At 39.3% G+C, this 16,501-nt stretch overlaps 1 protein-coding gene across 1 annotated transcript; it reads left to right on the top strand.

Annotated features, from left to right (window-relative positions):
- The first annotated feature begins 6,646 nt into the window (after positions 1 to 6,646).
- LOC124271356 (caldesmon-like) lies at positions 6,647 to 11,344 on the top strand. The gene is made up of 4 exons (XM_046706454.1): positions 6,647 to 6,712; positions 7,829 to 9,584; positions 9,841 to 10,136; positions 11,205 to 11,344. The coding sequence occupies exons 2-3, from the start codon at positions 7,837 to 7,839 to the stop codon at positions 10,133 to 10,135; spliced, it is 2,043 nt and encodes a 680-aa protein (XP_046562410.1). The 5' UTR covers positions 6,647 to 6,712; positions 7,829 to 7,836; the 3' UTR covers position 10,136; positions 11,205 to 11,344.
- The last annotated feature ends 5,157 nt before the right edge of the window (positions 11,345 to 16,501 follow it).

Genomic DNA, 16,501 nt, shown 5'->3' with positions numbered 1-16,501 from the left:
AATTTTACAGCCACAAACGTTCTTCGATTTCCATTTTGTACTTTACATTTTTTATATTCTGAATTTTAGTATCAACATTCATGTTACATTGACCCCTGAAGATCCGGGTTAGAATAACTCCTCAACAACACATGCTTGTCGTAAGGGGCGACTAACGTTTACGGGATCAGGTGGTCAGGCTCGCTGACCTCACTTGTCATCGTATCCCAATTGAGTAGATCGATTGTCTGGTCCGGCCTCGATTATTTACAGACCGCCGCTATATAGCTGGAATATTGCAGAGCGCGGCATTAAACAGCAAACAAACCCAAACTCCTATTTCATTATCCCCTACTTTGTTTGACGAGTACATAATGAATGGTGTGAAACATTGTTTACTGAAAGAGATGACAATGGACGGTCACTGAAGAGAAGAGCAATCAAACACTTATAATGGTACAAATGCTTTGCAAATAGATTGGGTTCGAATGATAAGATGAATTTATGTCAATGGGAGAGATGTCTAACCAGAGGTGAGGTGAGGTGAAATTGGGTTTAACGTCGTACTTAGGAATATTTCGCTCATATGACAACGTGCATGCGTGTGCATGTGTGGCTGCTTGTACTAGCCCAGACTTAAGCTGGTTTTATAGTGTAAGCTCACTGAGATACTATGCCGCAGTGAAGCATGAATACCCCATACAGACACATTATACTGACTCTGAGCCGACCAGTCCTTGTTGTACCCATTAATGCCGAGCGCCAGACAGGGGCCAACAAGTACGATATTTTAACGTTATTTGGTATGACGCGGCCGGGGATCGAACCCGCGACCTTCCGCTCTCCGTATTCTGGAGAAGGTATGTTGCATATACCTATGTACTTATGGGTTAACCTATATTTTAAAAACGTAAAGAGCAAGCAAGACATGTTTACATTTCCCCGAACACCTGGTGTCATCATTTATTTTCAGTGACCCATCCATGTAATTTTCACAGCTAATTTCCCCTTTATAAAAACGGAATTTGTTTCTGATGATAGCCTAGTATTCTCTTGCGCTGACTTTCTGTATTAATGATTTCAAACAAATGCAAACTGTACTCATAACATTATCATCATTGATGTTCTGTTCAAAATCTGATGACCGCCTCCGTGGTGTAGTGGTTAGAGCGTCCGCCCGGAGAGCGGAAGGTCGCGGGTTCGATCCCCGAACGCGTCATACCAAAAGAACTTAAAATATGGTACTTGTTGGCCCTTGTCTAGCGCTCGGCATTAATGGGTACAACAAGGACTGGTCGGCTCGGAGTCAGTTTTCTGTGTCTGAGTGGGGTATTCATGCTTCACTGCGGCATGGTATCAGTGAGCTAGCACTATAAAACCAGCTTAAGTCTGGGCTTGTACAAGCAGCCGCACCTACACATACACACGCATGCACGTCGTCATATGAGCGAAATATTCTCAAGCACGACGTTAAACCCAATATCACCTCACCTCACCTGTTCAAAACCTGATGTTGTTTGAGAATTTTTGCAAAATTCAGTATATCAATAACTCAATTATGCTCTTAAATATGTTTGAATGCTGTCACCAATTTGGAAAAAATATTTAGAGCATATAGTGCATTTTGTAAAAGTAATAAACATAAAATGTACGCATATATGTAAACGGCATTGTTATAAAGATTACATGAATACATGTATATGAAATTTTGTATATAGTGTTTTTATAAATGATTACCCACCAACTGATACATCCACCTGAGGGGCGGTGGAGTAGCCTAATGGTTAAAGCGTTGGCTCGTCACGCCGAAGACCCGGGTTCGAATCCCCACATGGGCACAATGTGTGAAGCCCATTTCTGGTGTCCCCCGCCGTGATGTTGCTGGAATATTGCTAAACGCGGCGTAAAACCAAACTCAGTCAGTCAGTCAGTCAGTCCACCTGAGCTACAACTAATACAGATGAGTGAAACCACCCAACCGTTAAATATTGTTTCTGTTTTCCGTATCTATTTAGACTGATACATTTAAAGTACCCAAATTATCTGTATGACAAGAGGGAAAACTTTAACTTTTTAAAAGTCAACTTTCTCATTTTGTTTCCAGAATTTCAATACTTTGGTGTATTCATTTCAAATTTCTTTTTAGATAAGATGGGGCATGCTCTTTCTTCGAACATTTCAAAGAACGCCATACGGATCTCGCTCAAAGGTTGTTGATCAGGAATCAGGGTGACAATATTAACAGATTTGGGACATACACTAAAAAGGTGAGTGAGTGAGTTTAGTTTTACGCCGCTTTAGCAATATTCCAGCAATATAACGACGCGGGACACCAGAAATGGGCTTCACACATGGTACCAATGTAGGAAATCGAACCCGGGTTTTCGGCGTGACGAGCGAACCCCGCCGCCCCTACGCTACTCAAAAGGTTTTTGGTAGACATGAATGACGGCATTTCCTCTCTTAACGCTTCAGTGATAAATAATTGTCTGATGAAAATCAACATGACAACATGTACAATATCTAGCCTTTTGAAATTTGAATTTAGAATTGTGACAGAAAAGCTTCAAATGAATCCTGTCTCCTTTCTCCGAAGGTTTGAGCTGACGTGCACGAGTTTGTAATGATTGAAAGCGATAACAGCCTTCCATAATGATGACTTACCCTTGCATGTGTTTGTGACGGGTGCCACACCGGTCCATGATGCTCTCAACTTTTTGTGAGTGAGTGAGTGAGTGAGTGAGTTTAGTTCTTACGCCGTTTTTAGCAATATTCCAGCAATATCACGGCAGGGGACACCAGAAATGGGCACCACACATTGTACCCATGTGGGGAATCGAACTCCTTCGGCGTGACGAGCAAACTCTTTAACCACTAGGCTACACCACCGCCCCTTTTGCGAATAGCTGGTGTAATCACTTTCTAGTATTCAGCGCGCATGTGCTCAGGATATGGGTTTGCTTTTGTTAGGGCTTTTATACGGCTTTGCCCTTTCTTTTGCTTACGAAAAGGGGTCTGTTACTTTAATTTAGCAGGATATTATTTTATGACAATGGAACCGTTTTTTCACATACATTCAGCAGATATTTCGGAAGATTATACAAAAGGGCGTTCTCACTTTCATTAAACAAAAAGATTTATTTTTATTATAAAAAGGGTCCTGTTACTTTAATTCAGCAGATATATGTCTGAAAATTAAGGAAACGGCTTCTCACGTTCCTTATGATTATTGAAGAAGGTTTTGCAGCTTTATTCATAACAAACCTACTTTGAATCAAATATGTAATACATATATTGAAGGTTTCTAACATTACACTGTTAGAGAAGCATGTTGTACACAGATAGACTACGAAATGTTGGACAGCTTGAACTCCCTCAGGAAGATATTCTAGTCTTAGCGTAAATGGGGAGCTCCGAGAAAATATGTTGATATGGGTTATTGTTATTCAGTACCTGTGGACCAAAAATATAAATAGATCTATTGCGAAACTCAAGGACACGCATCAATATCACTGAGTGCAACCTATTCTGTGTAGACATTCTTAACACAAGCTGGCATTGATAACCGTCTCGTGAGTTGACAAGCAAACATATAAAGACACGATTTTAAGGTAGGTTGTAAGCCGTTTCGTCACGTGTAGAGTAAGGTGAATTGTGACGAAGCACTTTTAGCTCATGTGCATGGGTTGAGAAGTTTACTTGAACGTTTAATGACGATCCCGGTTCAGGTTTTAACCATGAATCATCTAGGAATGCAGGCTTGTAGAATTGCTTGTTAACTGTCAACTTAGAATAACAGAGCACAACAAATTTGTCTCCATTTTCGACATAAATGATCTTTTTATACTCTAACTATTTTGAAGAATTTTAATTTAAAATTCAGAAAGGTTATAATGGAATCCCGCCTCCTTTCTCCGTGGACTTGAGTTGACGTACACGAAGTCGTAATCATTAAAAGCGATTACAGACTTCCATAGGTGGATCCAGTGAGTGAATGAGTGTGGTTTTACGCCGCTTTTAGCAATATTACAGCAATATCACGGCGGGGGACACCAGAAATGGGCTTCACACATTTTACCCATGTGGGGAATCGAACCCGGGTCTTCGGCATGACGAGCAAACGCTTTAACCACTAGGCTACCCCACCGTCCCAGGCGGATCAAGAGGGGGGGTCGCAGGGGTGCGCACCCCCCGTTTTGTCCTGAAAGTTTGTTCAATGACCATTGAAACTCGGGTGAAAATGAAGTGTGCACCCCTTTTCACAATAGTGTGCATCCCCCTTCCATAATGATGAGAAATGTCTGCTTTTAGCAGAGTCTTTACACCTATCTGACCATATCATAAGCATGTGTTTTTCATCAATATCAGTTGAGAGAGTGACTTTGGTTTGGCCCAAGGACAGTCAATTCAACTAAACCATTAAAAAAGTTGCGGATATTCCATTTTGCGAGCATACCACAAACCAATGCCAATGCATATGAGAATAAGTAATATATATCCATACAGATGAAACATTTCCAAAGGAATGGAATAAATTGTCACATTTTCCCTTAATTTCTCTTCATCATCTGTTTCCTCCTTGTCTTCATCATTTGCATTTGATCAATATTGTAAATCCAACATCCCCTACTTTTCTTGAATCGTATGTTACGACTAGATGTGTTTATGATTCACTAACAAACTGTGATGACACCAGGTGTTCGGGAAAAGTGAGCGTAACCCCCACCACCGTGACACCCGTCACAATTACATGCAAATCCATTCTTTACCTTTCACATACTTTATCACCAATGCGCCAAATTTGGAAATGTCCGTCACATGTCTGCCATAAAGCCTTTTGAAACTTTCACTGAGGCCTTGAATGTCGTAAACTTTGGTCAAACAACATTTGAGCAAGATGTGTGTGACGTTCTTTGAAATCTTGGTGAAAAGATCATGCTCGACTGCACCTCAGAAGTTTGAAATGTTAATAAACCCAAGGCTGAAAGTGCAGGAATATTGCTCGACAAAAAGTTGACTTGTTGAAAGTTGAAGTCATAGAATTTCCATACAGAGTTGTGAAGGGAGTTTTGTCAGTCTATATATGTACAGACAGACCTCAATATATACACATGTAAAAAAGTAACGCAACACCAATGATTTGTAACATGGGTACATTGTGTGAAGCCCATTTCTGGTGTCCCCCGCCGTGATGTTGCTGGAATATTGCTAAAAGCGGCGTAAAACCAAACTCAGTCAGTCAGCCAATGATTTGTAACCCCATTTAGCCAGTCACATCATAAGTGTCTTTGCTTGCATGATTAGTTTTACCCTCCATCAAGAATGGAACGCAATACTTCAATGTCAAATTCAACGTCTGAAGCAGTCAATGAGGAGTCGGGTCAGGGCTGTTATTTCAGTTGGTGGAGGTTATACCAAATACATTGTATTGATATTTTGCTCGGTTATTTTGTAGGATAGTAAGCCTCAATATTGAAAATGAAGGCATCAGCACTACAAAATTAGTCAATATATTTTTGGTCATGTTTCCTGCTCTGAAAAAAATTGTTGCTTCTGAAATTTTCTGATTTTCTGTTATTAGGTTTTGATTTGTCATTTATTTAATCCCCCGGCGGTCAATTTATCCAGTACTTTAAATTGACGTTTGGATAAATTAATTTACCATTGTTGATGGTCATGTGTTGATACTGTGAAATGTGGGTCGTTGCGATACCTTTTTTCCATGTGTAACAGATTTTTCGGTGCCATTACTACTACTTACTTTTAGTTAGAGCGTCAGTTTTAAGGCTATTGTACGCAAATTGTGGTTCATAATCTACATTTATTAATATTTTGTTTCTCACTGTGTACACGTATAATAAACAGTTAACCTTTTTGCGAACCCCCGGTGTTAGAGTTAAATTTTACGCCGCTAATAGCAATATTCCAGCAACATAGCGGCGGGGGACATCAGAAATGGGCTTCACATATTGTACCCATGTTGGGAATCGAACCCGGGTCTTCGGCTTGACGAACGATCGCTTCAACCGCAAGTCTACCCCAGCTGAAGTAAACGGTTTTGAGGAAAATGTTGGATACAATTTCTGGATTTTCAGAAACTGCACTTATCTTCATTTTCCAAGCATTGTAGATGTCCAAGGTTCTATTGGATATAGTTGCTTCAGGGTCTTATGGAAGACTGCATTAGACGAAGTTAATGACGAACACGTTTTAAACGAAACTGATCACAGACTGCTTTTTGTCCCGGCAACTTGTATATTTCAGTTTAAATTCGTACAACGAAATAAGTCGCCCTTTGAGTTCGTTATAACAGCAGTAGTAGTACCTAAACGTGTATGCCAAACAATATATCCGTCTGATGTTCTTGCACTTATTGTTAAATACATGCAAGTTTTACTTGGGAAAGGTAAAAAAATATCTAATTTGTAAACCCTAGTGTGCACAATGCAAACAGCATGCCCTGCCAAAGAAAGTCCCAGTTACCCAACACTCGTATTATGCAGCTCCATTTGTCCTTTTGGTTAATTCCGTAGCGTTCATGTCATGTTTACCGTTCATCACCGGGGGGCGTTACAAACAGACAAGGCGTCAGTCACGAAAAACATTAGCCAATAGCTTCGCGTGTCATTTAACGGGTGGACCCTTTCTGTTTACTCTCTTGTCACGACCTCTATTTAAACTGTGATTTTATCGCGTTTCCCAGCAGAGCTGTGGAAGGCCCCCACCAAAACAGGTAAGTCCATCGGGTGGGCAGAGTGACGCCTATGAATACGTGCTTGTGTTTTAATGCATTCAAGTTGAAGAACACTAACAGCACACCTAAGTTTCGTCATGCTTGCTCTTATTGTTATCTTACAAGTCATGACCATAGGTTATGCATGTTACCTTAATACGGGTCAGTGCCAATAACTTAGAAGGGCGTTCAACATTACCTGATCTAGTCTCCGTTCCTAAGCTTGGCTTAAGCTGAACGTTAATCGCTACCCGATACATTTGCTTTGAAAAGTGGGCCTGGTTGTTAAGTGTTAGCTCGTCACGGTGAATGCCCAGTTCGACTGACTGACTGACTGAGTTTAGTTTTACGCCGCTTTTAGCAATATTCCAGTATCGGCGGGGAATCGACACATGGGTACAATGTGCCCATGTGGGAATCGAACACGTTTCGGCGTGACGAGCCAACGCTTTAACTACTAGGCTACCCCGCCTTCATATCGACACATGGTACAATTGCTAAACGTTTCTGGTGGCGTAATAAAAGCGGCAAATATTCAACTCACTCACCTTCAAGGCCCATCTTCAATACATGTGTGATGTTATTTTGTTTGTATGTTGTTTGAATGGAAAAATGAGTATGTGAGTTTAGTTTTACGCCGCACTCAGCAATATTCCAGCTATATGACGGCGGTCTGTAAATAATCGAGTCTGGGCCAGACAATCCAGTGATCAACATCATGAGCGTCGATTGAAGCAGTTGGGATACGATGACATGTGTCAACCAAGTCAGCGAGGCTGACCACCCGATCCCGTCCTCTCGGGTCAAGAATGGGTTGCCGGATATCAATTCTTCACGGGTTGTGAGATGTTATGACCATGATCACGAGTTTTTACAGCTAATGTTGTAATTAAGGAAAAGGCAAAGACCCTGGTGACCTAAGCAGAACCAAAACAAATTACGGATCATGAATATATTTTGAGTATAGACAATTCAGTTTTAAAAAGGGGATTTTCAGTGGTCCGTTCATATACATGTATATTTTCGCAATGGTTTTGCACTTTACACTTAATTGAATTTGTTTCTGAGGATTTGCAAGACTAGGTATTCAGTTACACTAATGTTTTATATTTCCAGATATCAACATGTTGAAATTTTCGATACTGCTGTGTCTCTTGTCCCTGGCATTTGGTAGTCCTGATTCCGGGGAAGATGAAGGCAGATCCCTTGAAGGGCAGATGGAGGCATACAAGGCTTTCAAAGCATTCGGTATGTTTGTTGAGAAGGCCAAGGATATGAAGGAAGAGGCAAAAGATAAGAAGACGATGGAAGCCTTTAAAAGCTTTGCTGCATTCAAGAAGTTCTCGATGAAGCTTGCTGCAATGAAGGGTGAAGGCGAAGGTGAAGGCAAAGGTGAAGGCGAGGGTATGGGGGAAATGAGCTTTGAAAAGAAGAAGGAAGCTTTCGAAACCTTTGTTAAATTCAAGATGTTTTTTGGAAAGATGAAAGAATCAAAGGAGCGAGAGGAAATGGAGAAGAAGAAGGAGGTTTTCAAGAAGTTCATGGAGTTTGCAAAGAAAATGCGTGGTGAGGGCAGGGGAGAGGAAGAGGGAGAGGAAGAGGGAGAGGAGAAGGAGATGCTGGAGAAGTTCCACAAGTTCATTGCTCAAATGAAGGAAAAGAAGGAGGCTGAGAAGATGGAACAACAAAACGATGATGAATATCGCCAAAACACAGAGGGGATGGACTTTGAGCAAAAGGCTAAGGCATTCAAGATGTTCGTCGCTTTCAAGAAGTTTGCCGAGAAAATGAAGGAGGCGAAGGAACAGGAGGCATTTCAAGAAAAAAAGAAGGCTTTTGAAATGTTCTGCAAATTCGTACAGTTCGTTAAGATGGCAAAGAAGGCAAAGGAGATGGGCGGTGAAATGGAAGAGAGGGAAATGGGGCAAGAAGAAAAAAAGGCTCAGTATGAGAAGTTTGAGAAGTTTGTGAAGTTCATGAAAGCAATGAAGGCTAAAGGCATGGAAGGTGCTGAAGACATGGAATTCGAAAAGAGAACAGAAGGTATGGACTTTGAGAAGAAGGCCAAGGCTTTCAAATTATTTGTTGCTTTCAAGAAATTTGCTGAGAAAATGAAGGAGGAAAAAGAGCGTGAGGCATTTGAAGAGAAGAAGAAAGCATTTGAGAAGTTTGTAGGTTTCATGAAGTTTGTCAAGATGTCAAAGATGGAAAATAGCGGTGAACAAATGGGAGACGACGAAAAAGACGACATGGATGAGAAGAAAGCAATGTTCGTCAAATTCGTAAAGTTCCTCAAAGCAATGAAGGCCAAGAAAGCCCTCGAGGAACAAGACAAGAAAAATGACATGGATTTCGAAAGAGATACACAGGAACTCTCCTTCGAGCAGAAGGCAAAGGCATTCAAAATGTTCGTTGCATTCAAGGCGTTTGCCGGTAAGATGAAGGCAGCAAAGGAAGAGGAAGAAATGCAGCAGAAGAAGAAGGCTTTCATGATGTTCGCCAAATTCGTAAAATTCGTCAAGGCGATGAAGCAGATGAAGAGTCAGATGCAGGGTGGAGATGAGAGGGGCGAAGGGATGGACGACAAAGGTATGGATTATGAAGAAAAAGCCAAGGCCCTCGAGAAGTTCAAGAAATTTCAGGAATTCATGAAGTATGCTGAGATGAAAAAGGAGGGGAAAGATGGCGAGGATGACGGGATGTACGCCATGTGGCAGAAGAAGATGGAGGTCCTCCAAGGGATGGAGAAGCAGAGAAAGATGATGGAATTCATGCAAGATTTTGAGAAGAAGAAGCACGAAGTCGCTTTCAAAATCACCCATCAATTCACCCAGCTGTGCCAGTGCGCTGAAATCAGTGACCAGATGTCAATGTAAGTTTTTCATCACTCACTCACTCTCTCACTCAGATTTTCACAACAGTTGTTTGTTTCGAAATTACACTAGTGTTTCTCCTTAGATTCACCGTACGTCACAGACAGATTATTTGGCTCCTCATTCATCAGGTCTCGAGATTGTTTTTGTAGTTCATGCACATTGAAACTGTTTCACTCAGGTTCATATTGAAAGCGTAACAACACAAAGTTACTTTACACTTTCTATTCTTAATTTTGTTGATGTTTTTACCAGGATGACGGGCCAGAGAGGCAACAACGCCTCTGTGAACGGCACAGATTTGATGACTGGAATGGGCAACATGAACCAGACAACAGGATTAAGCGAAATGGAGGCAGTTCAAATGGCAAAGAAACTGAGGGCCATGACAAAGGAACAGCAGGTGAAGGTTTTCATGGCTGGGCTCATCAAATCTGTATGTGGAGGAGCCAAGGTATTTGTGCAGCAGGCCAAAAGATTCCAGGAAACGTACTTGAGCGACATGGACAATTATGAGACTACAACCCGCGCTGGCTTCTTCACAAGCTAGGGTAAGTAGCACGTCTTTTTGATGACATGTTTTAAGTTAATCTAAACCGATATGAAGCGGGGAAGTTGTGAACTACAAAACCCCAAACCATTAAGTATCCCGCAAGGTGGTATTTAATCACCATTCCACGACATTATTCCCATTGTTTTCGGCAGCGTCGTCCTTGAGCAGTGCCGCGTGTTTGTATGATGCCATTGTATTGTTTGGTCGTTTATTACTTCTGCAATGGAATGAGAGCTTGACAGAACTGGGTGAAATTAGGGAGACTCGCCCGTTTCGGTCGATTTGAGAAAACAAAAGCCATTTCAGGAAAATCTGTTAATGACCAAATACCCTTTTTGACATTTCTTCCATACTTAATATTTTATGGACATCGCGCTTAGCAAACAAATATGTTTTATCTGTACATTTAAGAGGTATTCGTCACCAAATTAAACAAAAAGGGACATCCCTTATCAACAGTCCAAGTAGATTATCCTCAGTACTATTAATTATCATTGTAAGAAATCGTGATGGAAAGCGTATGGAATTCCGTGATATCATAATGTATGTATGTATGTATGTATGTATGTATGTATGTATGTATGTATGTATGTATGTATGTATGTATGTATGTATGTATGTATGTATGTATGTATGGTGGATGTATGTGTGGATGTATGTATGGAAGGATGGGGATGGTCTTTGGATGGGTTGGTGGATGGATGGATGGATGGTGGATGGTGGATGGTTGGTGGATGGGTTGGTGGATGGATGGATGGATGGCTGGGTTGGATGGATAGATGGATGGTTGGTGGGTGGATGGATGGATGGATGATGGATGGTTGGTGGATGGAAGGATGGTGGATGGGTGGTTGGTGGATGGATGAGTTAGTGGATGGATGGGATGTGGTGGATAAGTTGGTGGATGGCTTGGTGGATGGATGGATGGATGGATGGGTTGGTGGATAGAGTGATGGGTGATGGATGGGTTGGTGGATGAATGGATGATGGCTGGCTGGCTGGATGCATGTATGTGATGAACAACCTCTGCGTGGTGACTATTATACATTCTACATTTTCCTTTCAGCCTGACTGGTGTACACAACGTCGACATCGTGACCGACGACGGCGATCCAGCTAGTCCGTTACACACACTATGCTGCTCAATGACGACAACGTGAAGATATCATCATGTGTTACTAATTTTGTAATAAAAAATGAACATCAGTTTGCCAGTTGTGTTAATATTTACACTGAAATGCACACACAAGTGAATGAGTGAGTAAACATTGTTTCATCACACTTGGGAATATTCCTGCTATATGAACGGGCACACTATCGGAATATGATCGGAATATTTTCGATTTAAGTGGGTTTTGTAAGAATAAAACTCTTCTGATCGGAACATTCTCAACTCGTGACAAAATACCTTAAAATGAGTTTAAACAAACAAACAAGCAAACAAACATGCAAACAAATGAATAAATAAATAAAAAGGCTTAATCCAATCGTAGGCGAAGGTGAGGTGAAATTGGGTTTAACGTCGTACTTGAAAATATTTCGCTCATATGAAGACGTGTATGCGTGTGTATGTGTGGCTACTCAAAGAGTTTATACGTTTATAATAATGACCTTTGTTCTTACAATGAAAATTCATACTACTCAGAATAAATTATTTAAATTATTGATAACATATGCCTCTCTTTGTTTAATTTGGTCCCAACAGTAGACTACTAGTTATGAACAGTTATTACACTCATGAAATAAATAGTGAACAGTTGTTTCAGCCAAGGAACCCATTATATACAGTTGCTTCAGTAATTTCAGTAATCAGACAATTAAAACATTTACTTCACTCATGCAACTATTTATAAACATTTACTTTACCCATGGAACATATTAAAACCCTTAACTTTACTCATCTAACACAATTTAAAACATACACAATTACTTTTGCCATGGAAGAAATTATAAACATTAAATTAAGTCATGGAACTAATTGTCAGCATTAGCTTTACTCACGAAACAGAATATAACAATTTACTTTAGTCATGGAACTAATTATAAACATTAATTGTAGTCGTGGAAATAAATAAACATTAGGTTTAGTCATGGAACTGGTTAGCTGTATTTAATTTTGTCATGGAACTAATTATATACCCCAGCTTTAGCCAATTGAACTAATTGTAAACATTTACTTTCGTCATGGAACAAACTATATACATGTACGTTACTCATGTAAAATACAGATATTTACTTTCGCCATGGAACTAATGATAATCATTTTCTTTAGTCATGGAACTAATTATAAACATTAACATTAGTTGTGGAACAAATTATAAACATTCACTTTAGTCATGGGAATATATACACATTACGTTTAGTCGTGGAACTAATTACATACATTTACTTTAGTCATGGAATTAATTATAAACATTAGGTTTTGTTAACTAGCAAAATATAGACATTTTCTTTAGCCATGGAACTGATTATAAACAAAAACCTTAGTAATGGAACAAATTATAAACATTTACTTTCTGCATGGAACAAAATATATACAGTAGAACACGGATATAACGAACTCCAAGGGACCAAGAAATTTAGTTCGCTATATCCGTTGTTCGTTATTCACATTTGACCGCCATCTTGGATTGTAGAGATGAGGACATTCACAGACATTACCTATATCATGTTGATAAATATGAAGTTTATTTTTATAATAAAATTGAAATAATACAACTACAACTTAAATAAATTTATTTTATTTTTTAATGAAAATGCAAGGTTGTTGAATGGGTTAAACACGATATGTTTGTTTTGTTAATTAATTAATGACCATCAATCAATGTTGATTCACCACCAACAAGATTGATGTATACTGTACCGCTAAGTGGCTGAGCTGACACTGAGTGAGTTCGCTAATCACGTCCTTAATTGGGTCTTGGGGGTAGTAAATCAGTTCGCTATAGCCGTTAATTCGCTACTCACGAGTTCGTTATTCGCGTATAATTTTAATGATATTATAAAGGACTGTTGACGGGACTTTTAAATTTGTTCGCTATATCCGTTTGTACGCTATATCCGTGTTCTACTGTACATTATTCATGGAATAAAATATAGACATGTTTCCTTTCGCCATTTAAACATATCACATTATTCTTTAGTTAAAGAACAAATCATAAAAGTTTACTTAAGTCATGGAACTATTTGTAAACATTTACTTTATTCATCTAACAAAATGTAAACATTTACTTTAGCCATGGAACTAATTATAAACATTATTTTTTGTCGTGGAAATATATAAACATTAATAGTCATGGAACTGATTAGATATATTTCCTTTTGTCATGGAACTAATAATATACCCTAACTTTAGCCATGGAACAAATAATAATTTAAATAATAACTTTAGTTATGGAACAAATTGTAAAGATTTACTTTCGTCATGGAACAAACTATACACATTAACATTTCCATGTAATAAAATATATTCATGTATTTTCGTCATGGAACTAATTATAAACGTTTACTTTAGCCACGGTACTAACTATAAACATTAACTTTCGTCGTGGAAGAAATTATGAACATTAAATTTAGTCATTTAACAGAATATAAACATTTACTGTAGTTATGGAACTAATTATAAATATTAACTTTAGTTGTGGAACAAATCATAAATATTTTCCACTTTAGCCATGGAAATAAATAAACATTAAGTTTAGTCATGGAACTAATTATATACATTTACGTTAGTCATGGAATTAATTATAAACATTAGGTATAGTCAACAAGCAAAATACAGACATTTACTTTAGCCATGGAACTGATAAGGAACAATAACCTTAGTAATGGAACAAACATTTACTTTCGGCATGGAACAAAATATATACATTAACACTACTCATGACATAAAATATAGACATGTTTCCATTCGCCATGGAAACTTATTATTAACATTTTCTTTAGTCAAGGCACAAATTATAAACATTTACTTTAACCTTGAAACACCACATATCTTATTTATTTTTATTGTAGGATATTTATATAGTGAGTGAGTGAGTTTAGTTTTACACCGGTTTTGGCAATATTGCAGCAATATCACGGCGGGGGACACCAGAAATGGGCTTCAGACATTGTACCCATGTGGGGAATCGAACCCGGGTCGTCGGCGTGACGAGCAAACGCTTTAATCACTAGGCTACCACGCCGCCCGGATATTTATATAGCGCACATATCCACGCAACAAGTACACGCTCAAGGCCCTGGGTTTTTTCCCCCTCTAACATTAGATGTCAACCTCAACGGCACATCGTATTATCAATCTCCTTGGGGAGCATACAACTCGTGCAGCTACTAGGCGCACCAAGTTAACGTTGCTTTCCCATCTTTACCAGGTACCCATTCGCAGCTGGGTGGACTAGGGCACACAGTCACAGTATTTGTCCCAAGTTTTACTGCACGTTGCTGTACCCGCAACTAGGTGTTTGCACGTATTCATGTGGCCACAACCTTGTCAGTTACCAACGGATTAGTGGGTTCTTTTAAGTGCACAGGGTTGTGTACTGTACACTTGGGATTGTGACAACACTGAAAGAGTCTGCACATAAAGTTGACTCCAAGGTTTTTACACCCGGTCACAGGTGGGCTCGATCCCGACACCTCAACCTCGCTGGATCACTAGCCTGGAGCCCACCATGCCCCCAAATATATTAGCCATTGAACAAATTATAAACGATAACTCTAGTAATGGAACAAACTATAAGCAATATCCTTACTCATGGAACCCAATACTAGCATTTACTGTAGCCTTGGAACTACTTATCATTAGTTTTCTTAGTCATGGTAATTATATTATTTGCCTAAGTCATCATGCTGAATTATTTATCCAAGATTATCCAGAGCTGTATGTCTCCATTCAGTTTATGAATTACTAGTATTCAATAACAGCCCTCGCTATACTCGCCATTACGGCTTCCCACGGAGTTGGTTCGAATTACCAGATAAAAATAGCTGTCTGATACACGATTTTGGTGACTGACACAAGTCGCGATATCACCATTGCTCGACTCGTCTTGTCGAGTACCGTCTTAAATACAACCTTGGACCTGAACAGAGTGACGTTGGGTCAAAATAGGGGTCAGGTGGATGCACAACAGAGGTTAAATAAACACATCGTGTACATACCAGGACGGTGGGGTAGCCTAGTGGTTAAAGCGTTCGAAATGTGTGAAGCCAATTTTGGGTGTCCCCTGCCGTGATATTGCTGGAATATTGCTGAAAGCGGCATAAACCTAAACTCACTCACTCTTGTGCATATCAGCTACTTTCAAACTATACCCTTTCGAGGGATTATGGTTGGATCTATATTTTTATTAACATTTTTACTACCAGAGTCCCTTTTGCATTATGAGACTTACATCTAGAGCAAAACTGATATGGTGATATCGTTACGGAAGTTACAAGAACATACATCATTGCTTGATTTAGTATGTTTTTACACCTTTCACACTTTATTTAAAGGAATTGATAGGGATAAACAACCATCCAGTGATAACAATTAGAGAAAGACATAACTGGGCTAGTACAATAGAATTCTAGTGTATTATAATACACTTAACTGTGAGTCTGGGAAGCGTCAAACAAAGAGCGGTAGAATGCCCATTGTTCATGAAATTTATTCTATTCACTTTATCCAAAGATATATGTTTTTTACATATATCTATTTTTTATTTCATTCTGAAAATTCTTTAAAGATGGTTTTATTTTCTTCCATTTACATTTATGAAAAAAGTTGATAGCATTAAAGTCAAATCCAAAACACGATCAGTTTCTTTTTTTTCAAACAAAAATAGCTCTGCAATCAAGGTCATGTTGCAAATATGAACGCAGGTGTTTGTTATTCAGAGAAGTAAATTCTTCCAAAAATCCTTGACTTCATGACACTCCCCCAAAATATGCAAAATACTTTCTTACTCTGAGCTGCTGAAACTGTTCAGTGAACTCTCTGCCTTACATATTCAATATAGTATACATTTGTAGGTATAAATCTTTGCAACAGCCGGGTTAGAATTGATCGTCAGTAACCCATGCTTGTCGTAAGAGGCGACTAACGGGATCGGGTGGTCAGGCTCGCTGACTTTGTTGACACATGTCATCGTATCCCAGTTGTGTAGATCGATGCTTATGCTGTTGATCACTGGATTGTCTGGTTCAGACTCGATTATTTACAGACCGCCGCCACAAAGCTGTAATATTGCTGACTGCAGCGTAAAACTAACCCCACTCACTCACTCACTCGCTCACTCTTTGCAACAGTCCATATTGGAACCATGGTACTTTTGTGTCCTGAAGGGCTTTATATAAATATTTGGCCAGTCAAGATTC

This window comes from Haliotis rubra, unplaced genomic scaffold (assembly GCF_003918875.1).
Source record: "Haliotis rubra isolate DU_JTF1 unplaced genomic scaffold, ASM391887v1 Scf16, whole genome shotgun sequence".
Taxonomy (NCBI): Eukaryota; Metazoa; Mollusca; class Gastropoda; order Lepetellida; family Haliotidae; genus Haliotis; species Haliotis rubra.
Note: the sequence above shows the minus strand (reverse complement) of the source record. Positions and strands in the feature narration are given on the sequence as shown.